Genomic DNA, 22,263 nt, shown 5'->3' on the forward strand with positions numbered 1-22,263 from the left:
GCCATCACTGCCCCAGGTAAATGCCTCATACGTACCTGGCCCTCCATGTGATGTAAAAAAAAACAGGACTCATCGGACCAGGTGACCTTCTTCCATTGCTCCAAGGCCCAGTTTTAATGCTAACGTGCTCATTGTAGGCACTTTGGAGTAGAGTAAAAGTTAACATATCTCTCTCTCTCTCTCTTGTCTCTCTCTCTCCTGTAGAGTGTGATGATCACTGTGAGCAGTGTGACGGTCCTGGCCGTTGTCACCAGTGTCAGAACCCCTACGCTGCTCTGAAGGGCCAGTGTGTGCTGGACTGTGGCAAACACTACTTTCTCGACTCCACCAAAAAACGCTGCGTTGGTGTGTTAATCACATTTTTAATTGCATTTATAAGCTCGTGCAGTTATAATCAACTCAAATGCAAAACAGCAGGTGCTGTTTAATGAGATCAGTTACACGGCTCAAACTAATTGGTCTTTTCTTTAAAGCAGAGAAATTTTGATACCACATACTTTTATATGGACTCAAATTAATTGTTTTTATTTTCTTCCCTTTAAGGCAGACTGATTTTAATACCACATCATTTATATGGACGCAAATTAACTGCTTTTTTTCTCTTTAGGGTCGACTAGTTTTTAACACCTCATACTTTTATATAGACTCAAATTAATTGGTTTTATTGTCTTTTTTTAAGGCAGACTAATTTTAATATCACATTTTTGTATGGAGGCCAATTAATTGTTTTTTTCCCCTTTGAGGTCAACTAGTTTTTTTAGGTTTTATATGCAGACTTTTCAGTTCCATAGTCTCCTAGTTGCTTTAAATGTCCATGTGACTACTCTGCTTTATTCTATGTCCCAGCATGCCCTTCCGGGTGCGTGGAGTGTGTAAGTGCAGGACAGTGTCGTGTTTGTGCTGAGAACACATTTCGGAAGAATGGACAGTGCACTTCAGATTGTGGTCATGGATACTACACTAATAGGAAGGCCAGAGAATGCCAAGGTAGTGTGGAGTATGCAGTTCAATCATTTAGATGTAAAATTTAGCTTTACATATATAAAAGCACTTGCAATATTATTAATATTCATTGTATATAAAGTTTATATGCAGAACATATAGTTTTTCATGTATAGTTAATATTGCATTGTTAACCTGGTCTTTTCTCGATTCTTTCTTCACAGCAAACACGCACGCTCCATCTCTCCACATCAACGGGTCACTCCTGGTCCCTCTTAGTGGAGTGACCCCACTGGACCCTGCACTTCTGTCAATCAAAGACTCAGACAGCCAATCAGAGAGTATGGTGCTCCAGCTGCTGCAGCCACCCAATAACGGTCACCTGATCGTGCTGGAGGAGGACAGAGAGAGAGCACTGAGCAAAGACGACACATTCTCCCTCACACAGCTGAGGAACAGAGCCGTGCGCTTCGTTCACACCGCTGACCAGAGCAAGTGAGTTGGGCGTGCAAGGGTGTTTTGTAGTACTTTTGCACCCGTCTGCATGCATGTATCTGTGTGCAGTAGAGGTCTACTTGGGCATGAACCTGAGTCGTACCTGTGACTTTGCGACCTCACTCGTGTTGTATGTGAAAAATTGACCTGAACCCAGCCTGAAACCTATTTTGTGATGCTCGGGTCAGGTAGCAGACCTCTAGTGTAGACCTGTAGTAGAGTTTGTGGATTATATTTTAATTTGAATTCAGAGAGCCTCTTACAGAAAGTAACATGAATTTCACATGTGAATAAACATTTAAAAATTGTGTTAAAAAGGGAAAAAAATATGGGATCATGTGAAAACGTGTTCACGTGAAAAAATGTGATCATGTGAGTGTGTTTACATGAAAAATATATGTTCACGTGAAAAATCTGGGGTTCACATGTATTAAAATATGTGATCTAGCATGAAAACGTGTTCACATTTGAAAAAAAAACATGATTACTTGTAAACACACTTGGTTTTTGTACAGTTCACATGTGAAATACGTCACTTTTCTGTAACGAGGTGTAATTTTCACTAGAGCTGCGATTTAAATTTTAGCTTATATTATTAACAATGTTGTTTCAACAAGTTTTAAGTAGAAAAGGTGGACCTAATAACATGTAGCTCAGCAACTGCCTGTAGATGAGTTAAACCAATCAGAAGCAACCAAACCCCCACGTGCTGTGTACACAACAACACAACCACAACTAACTGTCAGTCTGCCGCACTACAGTCAGTATTCAAACCTAAAGCCAGAAAAAAATCTTTTTAAAAAAGATCTGGAGTTTAATTTCTAGAGAATAATCGCAGTTTAGATCACAGTCACATTATAGGTGAGAAAAATCACAATTACGTATTTTTCCCAATTTGTCCAGTCCTACATATTACATGTCTACAATGTGTCTAAATTTTTTGATCCCCCAAAATATGAAGTTAAGCTGTGCTAAATGTTGAGAGTAAAATACATTTGCATAAATATTTAGGAGCAGTTCTTGTGTAAGGATCAGAAATATCCTATAGCATATTATTTCAGAGTGAATGCAGGAGCATGCTTATGTGTCTGAGACGTAATTAACCATTAACCCTCGTCAGTGATGGAGTGTGTATTTGTGTGTGTGTGTGTGTGTGTGTGTGTGTGTGTGTGTGTGTGTGTGTTGGGGGGTGGGGTGGCTGACTGTGAGCAGTCAGCTTTAATTACTCCAGTGAAGCATTACACACACACACACACACACACACTGTGCAGTGCTGAGCCGCAGCGTGTGTAAACCACAGGAGTTAGTCAGTAAGTCAGGCCAGTGTCTGACTGACCTACAGGTTTAACTCTCTCTCTCTCTCATGCTTTTCATTCCCTCTGTTTCTTCTCTTTCTTTTCTTAATTTTATCTTTTCTGTTCTCTTTCACTAATTTTCTCCTCTCCTCTCTCTCGCTTAGTCTCTTTCTATCTCACCTTGCTTTCTATTTCTCTTTCCTCTATCTTCCTCTCTCTACTCTCTCATCTTTTTCTTCTCTCTCTCTCTCTATTTGTTCTTTCTCAATTCAATTCAATTCAATTCAAGGTTGCTTTATTGGCATGACAAATATTAGCACTTGTATTGCCAAAGTTTTGTAAAGAATTCTCTCTCTGTCTCTGCTCTTCATCTCTTTCCTTGCTGTCCCCCCCCCACTCTCTTCCTCTCTCTCTCTCTCTCTCTCTCTCTCTCTCTCTCTCATATTCATACAGTCAGAAGATAATATATGTATGTGTTGCAGGTTTGGTCAGTTCACTCTGAGGGCAGCTGATCCACAACTGTTCTCTCGGCCACAGACTGTTAATGTCCAGGCCGTCTCCCAGCAGGTATGTACACATACACACATTAACACTAACACTACAACAGTAAAAGCATGTTGTTTATTTAAAAATAAAAAGAAAATGTGTTGTTTCTTAAAAATGAAAATATGTCCCAATCTAAACTGATTTACATCGAAGATAATATTTTGGCTAACTGTTTTGGACCTGTGAGCTGGTCTGTAGTTTGTACTTGAGGCTTTGCGACACTGCAATACTACATACATCACAAGCTTGCTGTTAGGATGATCTCTTAGAAGTTAAAGTACAACTGTTTAATTTTGCTCGGGAAAGTACCATAGCTGTGATTCATTACTTTCCACCTCTGCACTTTGATCTATTACTTCTTAAAGCTCACTCATGAGGGGCTTTGCTAATGAACACTGTCTGAGAGAAGACTGGGGTTTGGGAACGTTTTTAGGAAGAACAGATACCCCTCTTTTCTCTTTTTTCTGTCCTTCTTGGCATCTCATTACATTTCCTAAATATATCACTGCAGCTCATACTGCAGTCCCATGAGAACTGGCTGTGTGTCTCCTGACCTCGTGCAGCTACTACACACACACACACAGACACACATATACACATACACACACACACACAAACACACATATAGAGAGAGAGAGAAACTCAGTCTCCCTGTACTGGAAGCCACTGTAGCATCATAACATCACCACCCACCTCCAGTGGACATTGCTGCTTCTCCTGAATTGGTAGTGTTTGAATCAGGTTCAGTAGCTCAGGACGTTTGTACACATTTTGTGTTCACACATATTATTTCTTTTTTTCCTGACTACAAACCTAATTCCTAAGTTGGGACAGTATGTGCAATGCCAAAGTGGATTAGTAGCAGTGATAAGTAAATTCACTTCAACCTGTATTAAATTGAAAACAGTAAAAAAACACAATATTTGATATTTTATCTCAGGAATTTTGTTGTGTTTTGGTTTTTTTAAATATACACACACATTTTCTAAGCTGCTTATCCTCCTGGGTTGCGGGGGTGCTGGAGCCAATCCCTGCACTCATTGGTTGGAAGGCAGGAAGCACCATGAATAGGTTGCCAGTCCATCACAGGGCAGAAACACGGATATTCTCATTCAAACACGCTCACACCTGGGACCAATTTAGCATTTCCAGTCCACCTGACTGCGTGCCTTCAAACTGTGGAAGGCAACCAGAGCACCTGGAGGAAACCCACACAGACACGACGAGAACATGCAAACTCCATACAGAGAGGACCATGGTCACCTGTCTGGGGAATCGAACCCAGGCCCTTCTTTCTGTGCCACCCTGTTTTTTAAATATACGTTCATTCCTAATATGATGACTGCAGCACATCTCAAAAAACCATGTATACCTCTGTTACATCACCATGACAGACTTGACTTTTGACCTTTACACTGTTAATAACAACTTACTTGTACAATCACTAAACATGGTCTAGAGTGTAAGACTAGGCCTAAGCTTTCTGTTTATAACCTACAGGCCATTTTTTTGGTTTGGAAGCAGCAGTAATGTTGTAAAAAATAAACATGTATTTTTATTTTTTAAGAGATAATGGACAGTTATTATTTATTAACATACAACAAAAGCCTTTAAGGTTTGTTTCACTGCAGTAGTAGCTATGCTTACTTTTTTAGTGCAAGAAAACATTGTAGATGTCTGTCATCTTACACTGTCGTTAGACCACACGTTTATGTGTGACAATATATACGTCGTTTATGCAATTTATATTCTGTAGACATTTTTTCCAAAGAACTGCGCTTCTTGTGAAATCATTCATCAAAAACGGCAACATTTTTGTGGAGTCCCACAAGGTTCAATTTTAAGGCCTATGCTTTTTTCTTTGTACATTACTTCTAGGTAATGTCATTAGGAAACATAGCTATGCTGATGGCATGTAATTATACATGCTTTTCCTTCTGAAAATCAAGACTGTGTTGACAAGCTTACCAGCTATGTGTCAGATATTTGTCAGTGGAGTGAGAAGGTAGGCTCTTTTGTTGTGTATACCAAGCCTGAAGTATGAAGCCTGGGTGTAATTTTCTGAGCTCTGTTTTATCCTGCATGTAAGTGTAGTCAAGCCATTATATCAGGGCAGATCACCTTAATCCAAAGGGGTTGGAAAGAAGGGATGGTCCTACCTACATACCACAACTTCACGTTGCATAGTCTTAAAAACTGGTGCTTCCAAATAGTTCATATAATGCCATTTTCTTCACAAACACACCACATACCCACAATTTGTTTGTTTTTAGGTCAAGTTACAGTACAGTAGCCACAATGGAGCAGCCACTCCATTGTTATAAGTGCCCCAGATTTGGAGTATACATTCAAAACAGGGTTTAAAACCAATTATCAGCAAATTTGCCACTTGCACTCATATGTAAATCAGTTACGCAGAGTTTTGTGCAGTTTCAGCTCAGTTTTCAACCACAGCTGGAGGAAACTAGCACCATTTTCAGTTCTAAATATACAGACTACTGATGACAAATTATTACCATCATAGTTTTAAACAGTTTTTGCCTGCAGTAAGTCTTCATGCTGCATGCTCCTCCCTGGCTGCACCCCATACTTCACTTTAGCACTTTGTTGCATCGTGTTGGATAAAATGTCTCAAGGCCATTTTAATTAGCTCCTTGTCTGCTTTTAGTCTCTGGCTGTGAAATGTGGAATCTCTCTGGGTGGTCTGCAGCTCACAGCAAAAGCCAGTCAAGAACAGAGATTAACACCCTTGCGCTTAGAGCCAACCCCATGATCGCTCATTCTCTTGTTTTTTCTCTTTCCAATATTGCTGCTAAGAGCTGCTTAAATCATGCTAGCTAATGGAAACTCAAACAAGGCATTTGCTCATTTTTACTCAGGAAATACCTTCCCCAACTGAGCTGACCTACAGATCACTGTAAGAGACTGTGTAGTTGTTTTAAAAGGAATAGTCCCCCCTTATCCTATATGTAGTTAATCAGCTAAGGCATCTTTAGTGCCCAAAATAGTGTCCAATTAGCCCAGTGCAAACTGCATACCTAAATCATCAGACTTGTCTACTCTTTCCTCCACAGCCTCCTTTGGTGGTCACCAACCAACCCATTTACATAGAGTCGGGGGAGACAGCGTTGCTTACTAGGTCCAGCCTTCACATTGAGGACCCCGACAACCCTCAAGATGTCCTTCTAATGGTTCTAGACCCACCTCATCATGGCCGCCTCACTCGTGTTCATGCAGATGGCCAAGTGACCCAGTTTAAGCTGGAAGAGCTAGCTCGTGAACAGCTGCAGTACGTCCATGATGGCACCAGTGGAGCCCAAGACAGACTGCTGCTGCAGATCAATGATGGACACAGCTATCAGAATGTTCTACTGCATGTCAACATTGATCAGAAGGTAGGAAATGTTCCTGTACTGGACATTAGACTTCAGCATTGATTTGCTTTGTGAGACCAATGGAAACAGCAGAAGATCTTTTTACTGGCCGTTTAAAACCAGAGTTGGAAATTACTTTTTGTAATTATGGAACGACTAAGAATTTTAGAGTATGTAGCTCATTGTGTGCTGGATCCGGTGTGTTGAGGCAGTTAAAACTCTGCAAGGCAGGGCGTCTCTTCGAGCCAGTTTAAGCGACCCTGTTTTAAAAGAATTGTTAGGAGAAGAAACAAATTTATACTACTTTCTGTTTATCCCAGATGCAGTCAGCCATGTTTTGAACCAAAGCTACGATGCTAATGTAGCTAGCAAGTAGTGGAAGCTCATATATTAGCACTGTACACGGTGCTAATATATAAAAAAAACAACTTTACTGGCTGCTAAATTTCCTTCGGGATCAATAAAGTCTCTATCTATCTATCTATCTATCTATCTATCTATCTATCTATCTATCCATCCATCCATCCATCCATCCATCCTGAATCATTACACACTAAGACATCCCTGCTGTCCTTCTGCATCATCCCTGCATTTCATTGCTGTAGTAAAAAACCACACATCTCCAAAATTTTAACTTTATAGTAGAAGAAAAATGTTCTTAACTTAGTTGCTTATTAATGTAACATAATTTTATTCCAAAATTTTATTCCAGTTTTGGACAGTTTCTGCTGGTCTGTTCAACTTGAAATATTTACACAATGTAAAGGCCAAATAGCAGTGGTTACAAAAAACACAAAAACAAAACAAAAAAGTGGAGTTCTGCAGTTTCGGAGCGACAGTGACGATTTCTTTGCTATTTGCTGCTGTTTCCTTTGGGATCAGTCCAATGTTAAGTCTGTCAGGAGCATACAATGGATGACACAATCCTTTTCACCGAAGGGTGCCTCAAATGACATATTTGGCAGACCCCCAATACACACACACTCACACAGAGGCTATCATCACCTCTCACTCATGCAAGTACCATCAGTTTCCGGAACACGTCCAGGCATGTGTCGCCCTCAGTCCTAAAGATGTCTAGACTGATAAGAGTGTTCCGCTTTGGTCCTGGTCCAGACACCACCATCCCTTCCTTGTCTTTCTTTTCTTCCCTTCAGGCTGTAGTCTTTCTCTCCACACATTTGTCCATATCTTTCTGTGCATTTATCAAATAACCCCTTCCATTATTCCATTGTTTGTTTCCTCTGGTACTCTGGGTGTTATCTTCAGAGTAGTGGAGTACAAGTGGCTGTTGGTCAGTTCAGTAAATGAGGTATGGTAAGAGTAAACTGGTTAATATGGGCAAAAGGTAAAACTGGATAATATGGCCAAACAGCAAACTGGCTAATGAAACTGGATAATATGGCCAAATGGTTAAACTGGCTAATATGGTGAAATGGTTAAAATAGCTAAATGCTAAAACTGACTAATATGACTAAATGGTAAATTTAACAAATGTGGCTAAATAGTTAAATGGGCTAATAAGGCTCAACAGTAAAACTGACTCACTCTTTGTTAGTTCGTTAGCCCTGTTTGAACTGTAAACTATTGGGGACCTGACATTTTGCAGCATTTGGACTTAATGACCAGGTCAAACTTTGTGCTCGGTGAAAGGGATCGAGAGCAGCAAGTGCCTGAAGCCACACACTAACAATGGATTAGTGATTAGCTGACGGATTGTGGCTGCGGCTTGTTCAGGGAGCAAAGGCCTTGGCTCTCGTAACAAGAGCAGGTCCTTCATTGTGTTAGTTCATGAGAGGAGAAAACGTGGATCAGTGCAAAAAATCTTAGTTTCAATTAACTTTTCAGGGAGAAGTCGCCCAGCTTTCAGTCTCCCTGAGGTGAAGCGGGGTTGTATTGGCTGGCAGTAGTGATTAATCCCTGATTTAGCTCAAGCCAAAAGCCTTGAAGGCCCTGCAAACACTTTGATGTCCAAGGAGAGAATCTGCAAGCTTAAGACTTTAACTCACGACTGTTGACATTGTGTTCTATGAAATAAAACAAATTTGCAGGGTTAGAATGCACTTCCAGGTTTATGAGTGTCATGATTTGTTTTATTGTATTTATATATTTATTTATATACTCCTTTTTCCACAATCCACTATTCGACAGTTAGACATTTTGCTTCAGACACAAAGAAAAATGTTATATTTTTTCTAGGCCTTGATCATAATGACAGGTTTTATATCCTCCACAAAACTATGTTGTTTGAGCAATGCAGTAGAATTTGCTTCCACAGCCACTTGCTCCCTGGTTCTGAGAACAGTAGTCTGTTGCAGTTTTCCAGGGCGAACACAACATCTCATCACACCTTAGCCTCAGTGAAGACTGAAAATTTCTCTTAGTGCAGTTGTGGTGGAGCGCTGCCAAGATATTCCCTTAGCGCATCGGAGCTTTCATCTCACCGCCCTTGCAAGCTTTTGATTATCTTCTAAGCAGGTGATGATATCCAGTGCAAGGGGCTCCTTGGCGACTCCTAAAGGGGCTGAGAACCACAGCTAGAATCTGAGGAATGTTATCATAGAGTGCAGTTAAGAGGTGTGAAGATTCTAGCTTGTTATCAGGATGTGCTTATCTGTTAGCATGGATGGTGGAAGCTAAATCTGATGTGTTCTTAGGGCTTGGATTTCTCTAATGACTTTAGTCTGCTTAGCTTTTCTTGGTCTTCAGTTTAGTTACACAGCCCTCCAGAGAAAGAACCACAAGCATAAATAGTGGGGCAAAATCTAAGCTTATTGGTTTGAAAAAACATATTTATAGTATCTAAAATTAGAACTTATGTTCAACGTATAGCTACAGTATACCTGCATGTTACCGCGTGTTAATGTTGTTAGACCCTGCATGGTTCCCTGGGCTAAGCTCAGATAGCCAACTTTTCCAGCTCTCATTTCTGAAGAATATTTAATCCTAGCCTAGCAAGGCCAGTAAGAAATTTTCTAAAGTATTTCAATGACATTTAGTAAGTTTCACATAGTGTGCAATGTTGTTTTTCGAATTAAGCCACACAACCTCAATCAAAAATTGGTGGGGCATCGCCCCAGTACTTTAAACAGTGCTGAGGCAAATGCTTACTCGCCTTTTTTTTTTCCAGCAGCCATGCTTTTCTCCTTTTTTATGGATAACAGTTGTTGTGCATTGTCAGAAACCCTGTGTAAATAATGTATGATTGATTTTTCACCTATTTATCTAAACATCTGCATCAGATTAATATAATCTTTACCTTGGTGTATTGTTATTACCTGATATAACGCATGTTTTTGTGTTGTGCACTGATCTATGTACTGTTAATTTTCTCTTAATGACTGTTGTGCTGTATCTCTGTAGAACACGCTCTCTCCTCACATGCGGTCCATCCCTAAAGTGTGGGTGAAAGAGGGAGGGATGGTGCAGCTGTCTAAAAAGCATCTGAAGGCCGAGTATAAAGGAGCCAGCGACTCTGAAATCCTCTACAGCATCCAGTCTGACAGTGGACAGCCCCAACACGGTATAGCACATCACTCTTTCTAATAACGAAAGAAGCAACTCCTCTTTGACGTGAACTTAGATGTCAAGTCTCTTTTTATGTTCTCTGTGTTTATTTCTTTCTTTTTGAGGAGAGGCAAAGTTTTACTTCTCTCTCTAAATCTTACGTTGAAAGAGAGTGTCTGTAACTGTACTGTAAAGATTCACTGCCCATCAAAAGTTTGAAGACAACTTGATTTCTTTTGATTTGGACCACTTAAGTCGTGTCATCGTTCTGTAGTTGCCATCATGCCCATATTAGAAACTCAGGGTCTAAGTTGGATTCTCTATGGCAAAAATGAATGGGATTTCTGAAAATCACTGCTAACCTGCTCATTTATTAAAAACATTTTAAAAAGCTTGCTGTCCTCGAACCTTTAATGGACAGTGTTTACAGAAATAGTGTTCAGTTTGATGGTAAGTGTGATGTTTATGGGTGTTCGTAGGTGAGATAGTGTTTGTGCCCATGCCGGCTGATGGTCCAGTGGAAGCCTGGCAGGCTTTTCCTGAAGACAGAGATACAACACCCACCGCCACCTTCACCCAACAGGATGTTAATGAGGGCACAGTGTGGTACCGACACTATGGGAAAAGCACTCAGAGAGATACCTTTCAGTTTCAGGTAACATACACATACACACACAGTCCAACATTTTACTACACACTTCTATAACATAAGAATAACTTAGCCAGTTTGTATTGTAGTCCATGTAGCTATTGAATAATAAGTATGAAATAAGCCTTGGATTTTAAAAGGTTAACCCTTACAAGTCACTGCATTGTCAGTACTAACAAATGCATGGTAAATTTATATGGACTATATGTCACTCATAATTAATTGGAACAGTTCTGCAGGTTGAAAACTTTTAATCAATACCACACTTATGTCTCTACGTAGAAGGGGAGCTATTTTATCATAATTTGTATTTAATAAAAGATAATTGTATACAGTTTTTTCTGTTTTGCAATTAATCATGTGTTTAATTTGCTCAGATATGATCCTTACTTTTTTTTTTGCATTTACACACTTTACATTTTGTTATAGCTATATGAGTGTACAAAATAAGCTTAATAATAATAATAATAATAATAATAATAATAATAATCATCATCATGATCATCATCGTCATCATAATCATAAAAAAATTCAATTCAACTATTTTCATTGTGTGAGCTGAACATGAATATCACATAAAAGCAGGTTGAACATGTAAATAAGTAATGTCCAGTGACAGCAGCAATGGCTGTGTGTTCCAACTCCTGTGCAATTGTAGCCCTGTCACTCTCATATCGCTACATTACGTCTTGTTTTGAGAAGAACTGGAGCTTTCCTCATTGCTGTTGACTTTGTTAGTTTCTCTCCCCCAGGCACTGCCCAGTGTAGTCTGCCAAAGGCATCCTCTGGTGCTAACCTTACCAATATTACTGAAATTGCTGCCTCAGTATTGTGTTTTGCTTGTAGATGATACTTCAGACTCATAAACAAATAACTGGCATAACAGTAGCTGAAAATAACTAGTTTCATCAAGAAGGCATTAGTAGAACTTGCATTTTAAAAGCTATATTTGAATGAGAAGACTACAGTTATAGAGCCATAGCAACAGTGCTCAAGCAGCTGGGCTTTGGGATGGAACTACAGAAGCTTTGAAGAAAATACATTAGTAATGTTACAAAAAATTAGTGCCATTAGTCCTTTATCGCTTTAACACATTATCAACACACTAACTTTGTCTTGGTTTCTCCCAGTGTTTGTTCCTCATGCTCTTAATGCATTTTTCCTGACACTCACCTTCAGCTTGCTCATTATGTGTCTGTACTTGCATTTCTGTAAAGCTGATTTGGAACAAATTGAATTGGATATTACTGTGATGTTCCCACTAGAGAACATTATGATCTTATAGACTTTTAGAACAGCAAGACTTCCAGTGTCCAGTAATCGACAGGACATTTCAACAAATGAGATTACTTCAGACAAAATGTTGTCAACACTACCACCTTTTATATCAGCAGACATATACTGATGTATCAGTAGTACCGTCTCCTTGAAAGAAGAACATCCTGTCTTGTTTCTTGCTGATTTTCTTCTTCCTATTCAATTTTCTTTCAGTGTGCACTCAGGTCCAGCTGTCTAATTTCTCCCTCAGCTGCCTGATAGTGATAGTCATCCCCTCAGAATCTAGTAAAACTTTTATAAATTCATTTTTATTGCATTACATTTTTATACAAATTAAACACATTTAGGTATGTACCTCAAATTTGTTAACTTGATTTGCCATGACAAGATCGTTTTACGTAACATGTACATAAAGTTACACTATGTAAGTTTTGGAGATTTGGAGACCTCTCTGGTGGAAATGTGTAATTGCATGCAACACGTAGAAGAATATTTGTGACATCGGTTATGCTTTGGGCCCTTCCGTGAGTCGATGAATGTGATGATTGGGAGTGTGTTGAAAGAGTATTCAAAGAAAACAAACAGAACGCCTGAGGATGTAGGCGAAAGATCTATGTTGTCACATCTTCATAAGTATAATGCCGCATTTAAGACCTAAACCTCGAGCTGCACCCTCTTTTTGAGGCCGAGCATGTGATGCTGTTGCATATTTTTACAATACATTATCGAATTATTGAGTTGTAAACCACGTCATTCAGAGTGATTTAATGTGAAATGGTTCATTGTACCAACCTACTAACTTTTCAGTGATTTCTTTCCAGTGATACTGATAGGAACCAGGGGTCACAAAGTCCCCAGCACAAATACAGACAATTTTATTTTCTATTCAAAATGACCAGTGAGCTTACATGTGTCTTCTGAGTTTTTAGATGTAATGCTGATGAAGGTAAAATAGTGATAAATCTGAAACAATAATTTTACTTTTGGCTAGTACTTTGACCTGCATATACCTCGCTGGCATGAAAGGATTAAAAAAACAATGTTTCCAGCATCAGGCAACATATTTGTTTAATAGCTTTTGGAGGCATTAAATGCTTCGGATGTCTGGTTCCAATCACCACTGCTGTGAACAGTGCTGACTTTGCGACTTTCTGTTAAATGACTTTGTTTACTTAACAATTTAATTATACAGAATTGTTGAAAAATCGATGGAATTCTCTTTTAAGCGCCTCAAAGCAGAGGGTTTAGCCTTAGCTAGAGAACAGTTGCAAAGTTAGCTTAGTTGGTTGTGCCCCATAATGCATAAACGCTATTGGGTATACAAAAGCAGTATGCCTTTAGACCAGCCACAGCAAAGAAGTGTGATTTTGCATCAGGGCTTTTTTCTTATGATCAGATAAAATAATCAGCAAAACAACACAACTCTTAAAAACACTGTGCTCCATTAAGTCTGAAAACAGCTGTAAATACTCATGGCAGACCACTGCAAACATTCCAAATGTACTGTTAGATAAAACTAATAGATTATAGGCTGAATGTGAAAAGCCCTTTTGCCCGCCAGATGAGGACAAGGTTGAAGTTGTGCCCTTTTCACTGTTCTAAAACATGAAATTCCTTTCTAGTAAACACTCGAGGTGCACTTGAGGTGTAACCCCAACCCCTAATTGCTCTTGGCACAACAAATAGTTTCTTTTGCCAAAAAAAACAATTCTCTTGTCTAATTTTCTCCTTCTCCCTTCTATCCTAAGGGTGCTTTTTTCACTGCAGATTTCATTAAAGAACGGCGGTTGTGATCTAATCAAGCAGCGTGATTCAGATGCATTTTTTTCGACGCATAACATGGCGCAGTAAATTTATGATGTGTCAGAACAAGACAGTGGTGGTTTTGAACCGAAACAAACATGTCCTATAGTCTGCATGAACGAAATTTAGAGGTATGAGGATGGCTAGCATTCTGTGAGATGAAGTAATTATGAGTGATTTATCATATAGGAGTCAAGTTGTTTTTCTTCTACCTTGCAGATATGTTCTGTGATAAATCTAGTTTGAGCAGGACTGAGCTTGGCGAGTGCTAAATGAAGCAGCTTTGAAATGGTTTAGCACCATCCACTCATTTGAAAAAGCATGCGAATAAAACGTGCTTTGTGTGTTTTTGTCTTTTCAGGTGTCCAGTGAGGCTTTCCCTGACACTCGAAGTGATGCTCAGACCTTCATCATCGGCGTAATGCCTCAAACTCCAGGCCTTCCTCAGCTAACTCCAGGAGCTGACCTACAGATCACAGTAAGAGACTGAATACACAGCCTAAACTGCTTTCTTTTCTGGTTTGTAATTCTTTTCCAATAAATACTGTGGTGAAAAATCAAATATAGCTGTGTGATTTCCCCTTTACCCCAAATGCAGTTGTTCAGTCACAACATGCTTGGTGCCTAAAGTTTAGCACTGGAGCTAAGAGCTCATGTAGCTAAATAATGGAAGCCACCCACCCATTACCTTCAACTGTGTCAGTCATCATGTATTTGCCTCAAACCTTGTCATTTTAGATAGTCTTGCTTATGTGGTTTCAGACACTGTATGTGATGTATAAGGTCAGTGGCTGCTACTCCTGTTTTAGCTGTGCAACATACAGTTGTCCTTAAAAGTAAAAGGTGAAGGAAAACAAAGATCCTCTATCCTCCCTGCCTGGTTCAACTGTTTACCATTGTTACTTTCCACACGGTTACCTCAAACAGAAGACTCTGTTTCAGGCACAGGCTATGCATCTCAATTTCTCTCGAAGAACATAGATGAAATAGTTGATTGTCTCCTCACCTGCAGATGTTTACTTTCGATGTGGTACATCTTTGTAGTTGTACTGTTATCCTATTGACAAGTGAGACCTTTTTTTACAAGGAAACTATTTTTACAGGACACACTTCACTGTTTAGTAGGCCTATCTAGATACAATTGCCTGTTGCTCCTTCATGCATACATCCTTTTAAACTAGTAGCATTAATTGAATTGTTTATTTGACAGTTAATGAACAATCATTGACCTCTCTAAATCATGCAAATGGGACAGCTGTGCTTGAGCGAGGTCACATGCTGGCCCCTTTTTAAGCATTTTAAATTGGTTTAAATTGATACCCTGTCCAACTGTCTAGCCCCATATTCACTCTCACTTTCCTGGCAGTGCCCTAGGAACATTTAATTGGTTGGAAATTATTTATACTACTTTCTCTAAGGGGAATAAGAGAGAAATGTCAGGGTTTCAGTGTTTTCTTCTCCTTCTTTGTTACTTATTCCTCCTTTTTGGTGCTCTCTGTATTGATTATGATAACATTAAAGAAAATATAAACAATAAAAACAAAAAGATCCAGTTTTCAGTCTCTGTTTTAAATAAAGCATAGTCTTTGTTTGAGTCTTCCTGCCTTTTGTTAAGACATATAATAAAGCTCACTTGATCTCTGTAATCTCCAGACATCATTGTGTTCTGTCTGAGTGACTCTGTTCTTCATGGATATTCGTTGTCTGTGTATGTGTGCGTATTCAGGCACTGGAAGATCGTGTGACTCTGATAACTCCCACTGCTCTGTCCTTCACGGATTCTGAGACACCAAGCAACAAGCTGATCTACAACATCACTAAACCCCTACCTTCAGGCCACGGTAATATAAACCTCCATTACCTCACAGTGGATCAGACTAGTCTGATAACATTGCATTACATCGCAAGCAAATAGTTCTGAAGGGCAGGAAAATATGGACAAAGAACAGTGGAACAGAATAGAGTTTTGTTGCTAACATTTTGTAGGATATGGTAGCTATGAGTGATTTATTAGTTATGCATAATCAATAATAAATCAGTAAACTGCAGTTGAAGAAGTTTATTGGCAGTAAGAATTAGCGTAAGTTTACTTTGAGAATTTTTGTTAATACTTCCTACATAGGGACTTCATAACATATATATAAGAAGTGAATAACATATTTAACAAGGACACAGTGTTGTTGTTGAAGAGCACCAGCATGTGGTACCCCAGAAGTCCTAGAAAGCATATACTTCTTTCATGTCCAAAAGGCTCATTACATTTCAGCTAACACAAGGTTGTTTTCACTCTAGTTACTGTCTAGTTACTAGAGTGTCAGCTCCCCCTTGTGGACAGTCTTGTTAAACTGAGTGAGTGAGTGAGTGAGTGAGTGATTTAGTTAGTAACAATACTCAAGTACTGTTAGTCGAGCAGTACTCAAGTACTATGTTAGTATGTCTAGGATGAAATAATATGTTATATGAAGTAACTGACATTGTATTGACAAAAGGGCGTTAAACTTAATTGTCAGACATTTGTTTCATTTATAATACAGTTATGAAGCACCATTCACAAGTCACATTTTGATATGTACAAAAAGTATTGCTTTTTAATGTTATTCATTGCCTATGGATATGTCTTGAAATTTCTGTGTAAGTAACCTTCAAATAAAGTTTTATTGTATTGAATTGTGTATCATCTGTCTCTGCTAAATGCAATATATGCAGTCTATATTCAGCTCATTGCTGTGTTACCTTCTCTCACAGGTATGCTGGAGCATGGAGACAGGCCCTACATTCATGTCCGCTTCTTCACCCAAGCCGATGTAGATGCTGGGAAAATCATCTACAGACCCCCACAGGCTCCGTCCCACCTGCAGGAGCTTTATCAGTACTCCTTCACTGGTAGGTCTTCAAAGCATTAAAGAACATCCTGCTTCAGTTTAGCTCTGCTGCAGCATTACACAAATGTTAGGTTGGGTACACTTGGGTACACAAGTCACTTGCCCCTATGATTTGAAGTCATGTATTTCTGTAATCCTAAAAGCACAGTACCTGGCCATTACCGTCAGTCGCCATTGGCTTGGTGCCTAAGGCTCCTTCTGTTACTAATATAGGATATCTTGACAGCAGCTGTCAAACATTTGGACACACAAACCTAAATTTTTCACATTTAAAAATGATCACATTAAAGCTAAGAAATAACTAGCGAAGTGAAAGTTAATAAATTAACTTTCTATACCAAGATAATTTACCAAATAATGTTTTCCTAGTTTGGCCCTTCTTCTGTAATTCCATGCTGTATGTCAATCAAATATAGCTTTTGAATGGCAAGCTTCATTGATGCTCTCATACCAAAACCAAAGTTATTTCCAGCTACTATCATGCTGTGAATTAGTTTATCACTGAATCGCATTGAGTCTGAAGTATCATTTACGAGCAAAACACAGCGCAGATGCGGCAAAATCAGTAATCCAGCGCACTGCACTACAGTGCTTGTGGGAAAACTATGGATAAACAAAAAAGCAGCAAGCCCAAAACAAGCAACAACAAAGTGGAAAGATCTAGTTCCTCTTAAAACAAGATGTAATATAGTGGTATTAGGGTGAGAGGCTATAATCATGCTGGAGCTGGAGCCATTGTTGCTCTCATTGGACATCAGTGATGAAAACTGGAAACTGCGTTCACCCTATTTTTATGTTAGCCTGTATTTTCACAGGTTATACGTTCAGTTGATGTGAAGTTAACGTTATTAAATAATTAAAAGTAGTAAATACATAATGATAAAGCTTAATTTGTACACTCATATAGCTATAAAATTGTGCTGCTTTTAAAAAGAGAAAAAAATCAGGGTTAGATTAGGGTCAGATAAGTGTGATTAATTATAATTAACTACATAAAAGAATGTTTTGTGAAGAAAGAAGTTCCAAAAAATTTTGTATTTTTTAAAATATGCTTTAATGCAACTTGATATTTAAAATGTATTTTTATTATACTGCACATGCTCATGCGCTCACACATGTTTTTTTTATGAAGTTAAATTGGCTACTCAACTATACTCTATAGCTGTACTGTACTCAGCTATATTCATGTAGATTGATTGCTGTGTATAGATGTAAGTAGGTCTATTGTCTGTATTGTGAATGTGTATAATGCAATAATATTGAGTTTTGAATATCTGAATCTGAGTTCATACATTGATATCAGTGTCACCAAATATATTTGTCTTGGAATAAAATTCCAAGCATGTAAGAATAAATGTTTAAATCAAAAATGTATTCAAGATTATAAACACATATTCATTCAGGTGTGTCCAAATGTTTGACTGGTGCTGTGTTTACCCACAGAAGAATGTGGTGAAATGTGGCCTGAAAAGAGAGCAATAATGTTTAAAGTGCACCAAACTGAACCAGTTTCTGCCTTTAGCTTTGTGATATAAACTGTGTGCTGGTTGCATTCTGGAATGATTGAGTTATTGACTTTTGTTTGCAGCTCACTGAGCTTTGGTTGCTCTGTGTGTGTGTGTGTGTGTGAGTGTGTGTGTGTGTGTGTGTGTGTGTGTGTGTGTAAGTAACCATCCCCCTCTATTCCCCCAGACTAATAGTCTTTCATTTCTCTAGGCCTGCCAGATTCAGTGAACTTCCATTTTACAGGTATATTGCCTTAGAGACCTTTATGATGCCCCTGTATCTCTCTCTCTCTCTCTCTCTCTCTCTCTCTCTCTTTCTCTCTTTCTCTCTCTCTCTCTACCTCTCTCACTCTTTGCATTCACCTCTGCCAGTCTTCAAGCCTTCCGATTCGTTGGCACACAGTAACCTAATCCCTCTTCACCTTTTGCTTCCATGGTCATTATTTATGGGGCCCTCTCCATGGGATATGACTTTCTTTCCTTCTTTCCCCTTCCTCCCTTCTTTCCCCCTCTTTTCTCTCCCCAATCACACTATATATCTTACTCTGTATTCCCTCTGACAGGGGGATACAGCTGTGCATCCATCATCCTCGCATGGTAGCTGCACATTAGAGCCGTGACTATCACCCGCATGCACACACACCATCACTCAAAAGCCAGGAATCAGTGAAATCCAGTATGTCCAATTTTCTTGGCCCACATAAAATAAGGCTGCAGCTAACAACTACATCGATAATCAATTCATCTCATAATTAGTGCTTTGACTAATCATTTTTTAGCAGAAGATTTATCTTTGGATTCTTTTCAGAAAATACAGCCATCTAATGAATGGCTGTATTTTCTGAATGTTGGGGAAAAAATAAAACAGAAAATGTGGACTGTGAAAAAGTTAGGCACTCTTTATATGTTATGTTTTATTCTTTTCCAATCTATTAAAATAGCAAATAAATTGAAATTGTGAAGTAAATGAAATGCCATATTTATTTGTTCTCTATAGCGGCTGTATTCATTTATTTTCACATAGAAAATCAATAAAATATGTAATTTGAGCGAAAGTATTCAGAATTTCACCTCAACAAACTACCAGGATTGAGGTAAAAGGTATATATATATAAGGCAATGACTGACATGCTCACATTAAGGTTTTGTTGTAACAAAGTATTCACTTTACAGCCCTGTTAAACCAGTGTTTGAATTGTTGGCCTGCATATTTTTCCCTCTCATTTCATGATGTAGCATATTGACTATGAGTGATTTTAGTGTTCAAATAGACAGCAGCAGTAGTTCCCTGAATGTTCAAGTAATTCCGTATTTCAGAAAAATGAGTGTTGCCATAGAATTCAAAGATGAGGCCCTTGACTCCCAGTACAGTCTTTCAAATCAAGTATCTTTCATTATGAATTTATTGAACCTGGGTTTTACTGCAGTCACACAGTGTACTCTTCCTAGAAGATTTCAATGCGCTTCTGTACTTTAGAGCAGTGACATAACAAGTCATCCTTTAGCCTGTATGCATAGCTTTTGAACTTAATCCGAAGCAGTGGGTTTGGAATTGGTCAATTATTCATTGGTAACAGTAGGAAGCAGAGGCAATTCATGGGCTCCCTAGAACACAATGCATACCTTGCACACTCAGACGCTATGCCACTGCTTTAGAGCACTTCTGTTGTGTGTTAACTTTCCACACATGTAATCTGCAGCTTTTTTTTCTATTTGTAATTCATTTTCAATTGATAAAGAAATTGCCAACCATTTATTATCAACAGTATATTTCATTAGTTAGCTATTTTGGCTTTAATGCAAGTATTCTAATATATTCTGTATGTGTATATGATTCTAGTAATGTGCATCATTAGGCTGAACATTGAAAACAAACCCATCAGCATAGGTGGAAAATTCAGGTGCAGAAAGTAAAAATTCCCCCCTAGGATTTTGTGCCAAATGCCTGGTCACCTCTGCTACTAGATTGAGCTGACTAGAGAAGCCAGGCAGATGGAGCGGAATCCTGAATCCTGGGCCTGAATTGACCACCTCTGCCCTTCAGAGAGGTAGCAGAAACATTAGTTGTGGCAAAATCAACTACTTGGTACATTCCTAAAAAGAAAGAATGCACTGGTGAGCTTCACAACAGCTATCCAGATCAACAACACCCATCAGGAAGTAGGCCTAGATTTACAACCAAGTAATTTTAAAGTTTAATTTATGATTGCTAGTTTGTCCTATTACTTGAAAATGGTTGTAAAACATTAAACAGAGGCACTCAGTTCATACAGAGGAACACTCTGTAATGTACAGCAGTGGCTAATGTTAAAAACTCATACTCCTGGAAAGCTCTGAATGCTGGAAGAAAGGATATAAAAGGGTCTTTTAAGTTTTCAGGTCATAAAAGGTCCTGAAGGTTTTTATTGGCAGTTCCTGATCACTGCCTGCGCAGATATTAAACACTGGCTAATCATAAATTCTCTTTGTATTACTCCCCCATGGTCTCTGATCATAGAGCAAGGTGGTCTTCAAAGTTTTACTGCAAATGCACTTTTGATCTGTGTGTGGAAAAAGTGAAAAATTGTTCAATTATACCATCCAGCTCTTATAGGCTCACAGCTGCTAGTTTCTTTCTCTCCGTCTGTATCTCTCAGCCTTTCTGTCTCTCTCTCTCTTTCGCTCTCTCTCCCCGTCTCTGATGTATAGAGATAGCGAAGTGCTTTTAGATTGCATGGGGCCGCGGCTGTGGCCGACTCGACTCGGCCAGAAAGAGATTGTGTTTAAATAGACCGTCCTCACGTCTGATTGCTCCTTCCTGTCTCATCCATCAGTGCAGCTTCTCTATTCTGCTGCTGTTCTGTTTGCTTCATCTATATCGCTGCGCACTTGCTTGCTTCCTGGAAAAGAAAAAAACTCTTTCAGTGCCTTTGGCAGCTGTAATGCAGTTATGACAAGCTGTCAGACCTGTATGATGGTGATGATAGGGTGTGACTGCTATATGTTATGCACTGAGGGAGTTTTTTTAGGGCACATTACAGCAATTCAGCAGCAGTTTCATTATACAGTGCCTTGCGAAAGTATTCAGCGCCCTTGAAAATTGTCAACAATTTCTGGTTCACAAATATCTAAATCAGAATTTTGAAGTATGGCACACATAGAAAGACTTTGCTTGCATGCATTAACTTTAACTTTAACTAGATGTGCGCAAAACTATTAACAACTATTCAAGAAAAAATATGGCACAATAGATAAAGGAAGTGTAAAGTGGAGTGAAAGTCAGAAAACAAGTAGCCTAAATAGATGAAAATATGAATAAATGCTATGAACATCAATACAGAAGGCAGTGGTGTAGTCTAGTTTGAAGTTTACTGTGACTTGCTGCTAGCGCAGAGCCACAGCTGACTAGCTACATAAATCCCTATAAATGCTAGAAGTGTCACGATTTGCTTGTTAATATTAATTATTTTCTATATTTTTCAAGTTGTTTTGTGGGTCGCAGACGTTGTGCGCTGTATATCGAATACAGTTCATCCTATAAAATGTGTGAGAACGAGAATGGTTTTGCTAGTTCTGTGAAACACAATCCATGATAATACTAAATAATTTAACTATGAATGTAAAGGAGCTCTCAGCACTGATTTAGCCTACCATGGACGAGGCTGACATTAACTTCTCATTCACCAACTTTGAAGTTTCCGTTGCAGCAGTTACACTCTAGCAGCTGAGGAGAATTCAAAAAAGAAGCTTCAGCTTTGTCTACATTGGATGATCGATTAGCTGAGCTGTTTGAAATGGGAAGTGGAGTGAATGAACTTTAGGGAAGAAGCGAACAGTGTGGCGGCGCTGCCCGAGGATTAAATACCCGTGCCAATGCCTCAGCTATGCTAACTCATTTGTAAAGACTCACACATGTGTCAGTTACTGGAGCAATGAGAAAACACACGTCACAGTGGCTACTCATCCACACAGAATTCAAATGCTGACTGTAAACTGGTGAAATAAACA

The 22,263-nt window shown here is 38.9% G+C and overlaps 1 protein-coding gene across 1 annotated transcript in view; it reads left to right on the top strand.

Annotated features, from left to right (window-relative positions):
- Positions 1 to 22,263, top strand: part of fras1 (Fraser extracellular matrix complex subunit 1) — a 206,622-nt gene that overhangs the window by 139,607 nt on the left and 44,752 nt on the right. Inside the window, 11 exon segments of the mRNA XM_036598414.1 lie at positions 205 to 345; positions 847 to 987; positions 1,167 to 1,437; positions 3,215 to 3,299; positions 6,353 to 6,673; positions 10,016 to 10,175; positions 10,639 to 10,814; positions 14,251 to 14,367; positions 15,616 to 15,730; positions 16,635 to 16,772; positions 18,488 to 18,520. Coding sequence (XP_036454307.1) covers positions 205 to 345; positions 847 to 987; positions 1,167 to 1,437; positions 3,215 to 3,299; positions 6,353 to 6,673; positions 10,016 to 10,175; positions 10,639 to 10,814; positions 14,251 to 14,367; positions 15,616 to 15,730; positions 16,635 to 16,772; positions 18,488 to 18,520 — 1,698 coding nt within the window.

The sequence above is a fragment of the Colossoma macropomum genome, unplaced genomic scaffold, assembly GCF_904425465.1.
Source record: "Colossoma macropomum unplaced genomic scaffold, Colossoma_macropomum, whole genome shotgun sequence".
NCBI lineage: Eukaryota > Metazoa > Chordata > Actinopteri > Characiformes > Serrasalmidae > Colossoma > Colossoma macropomum.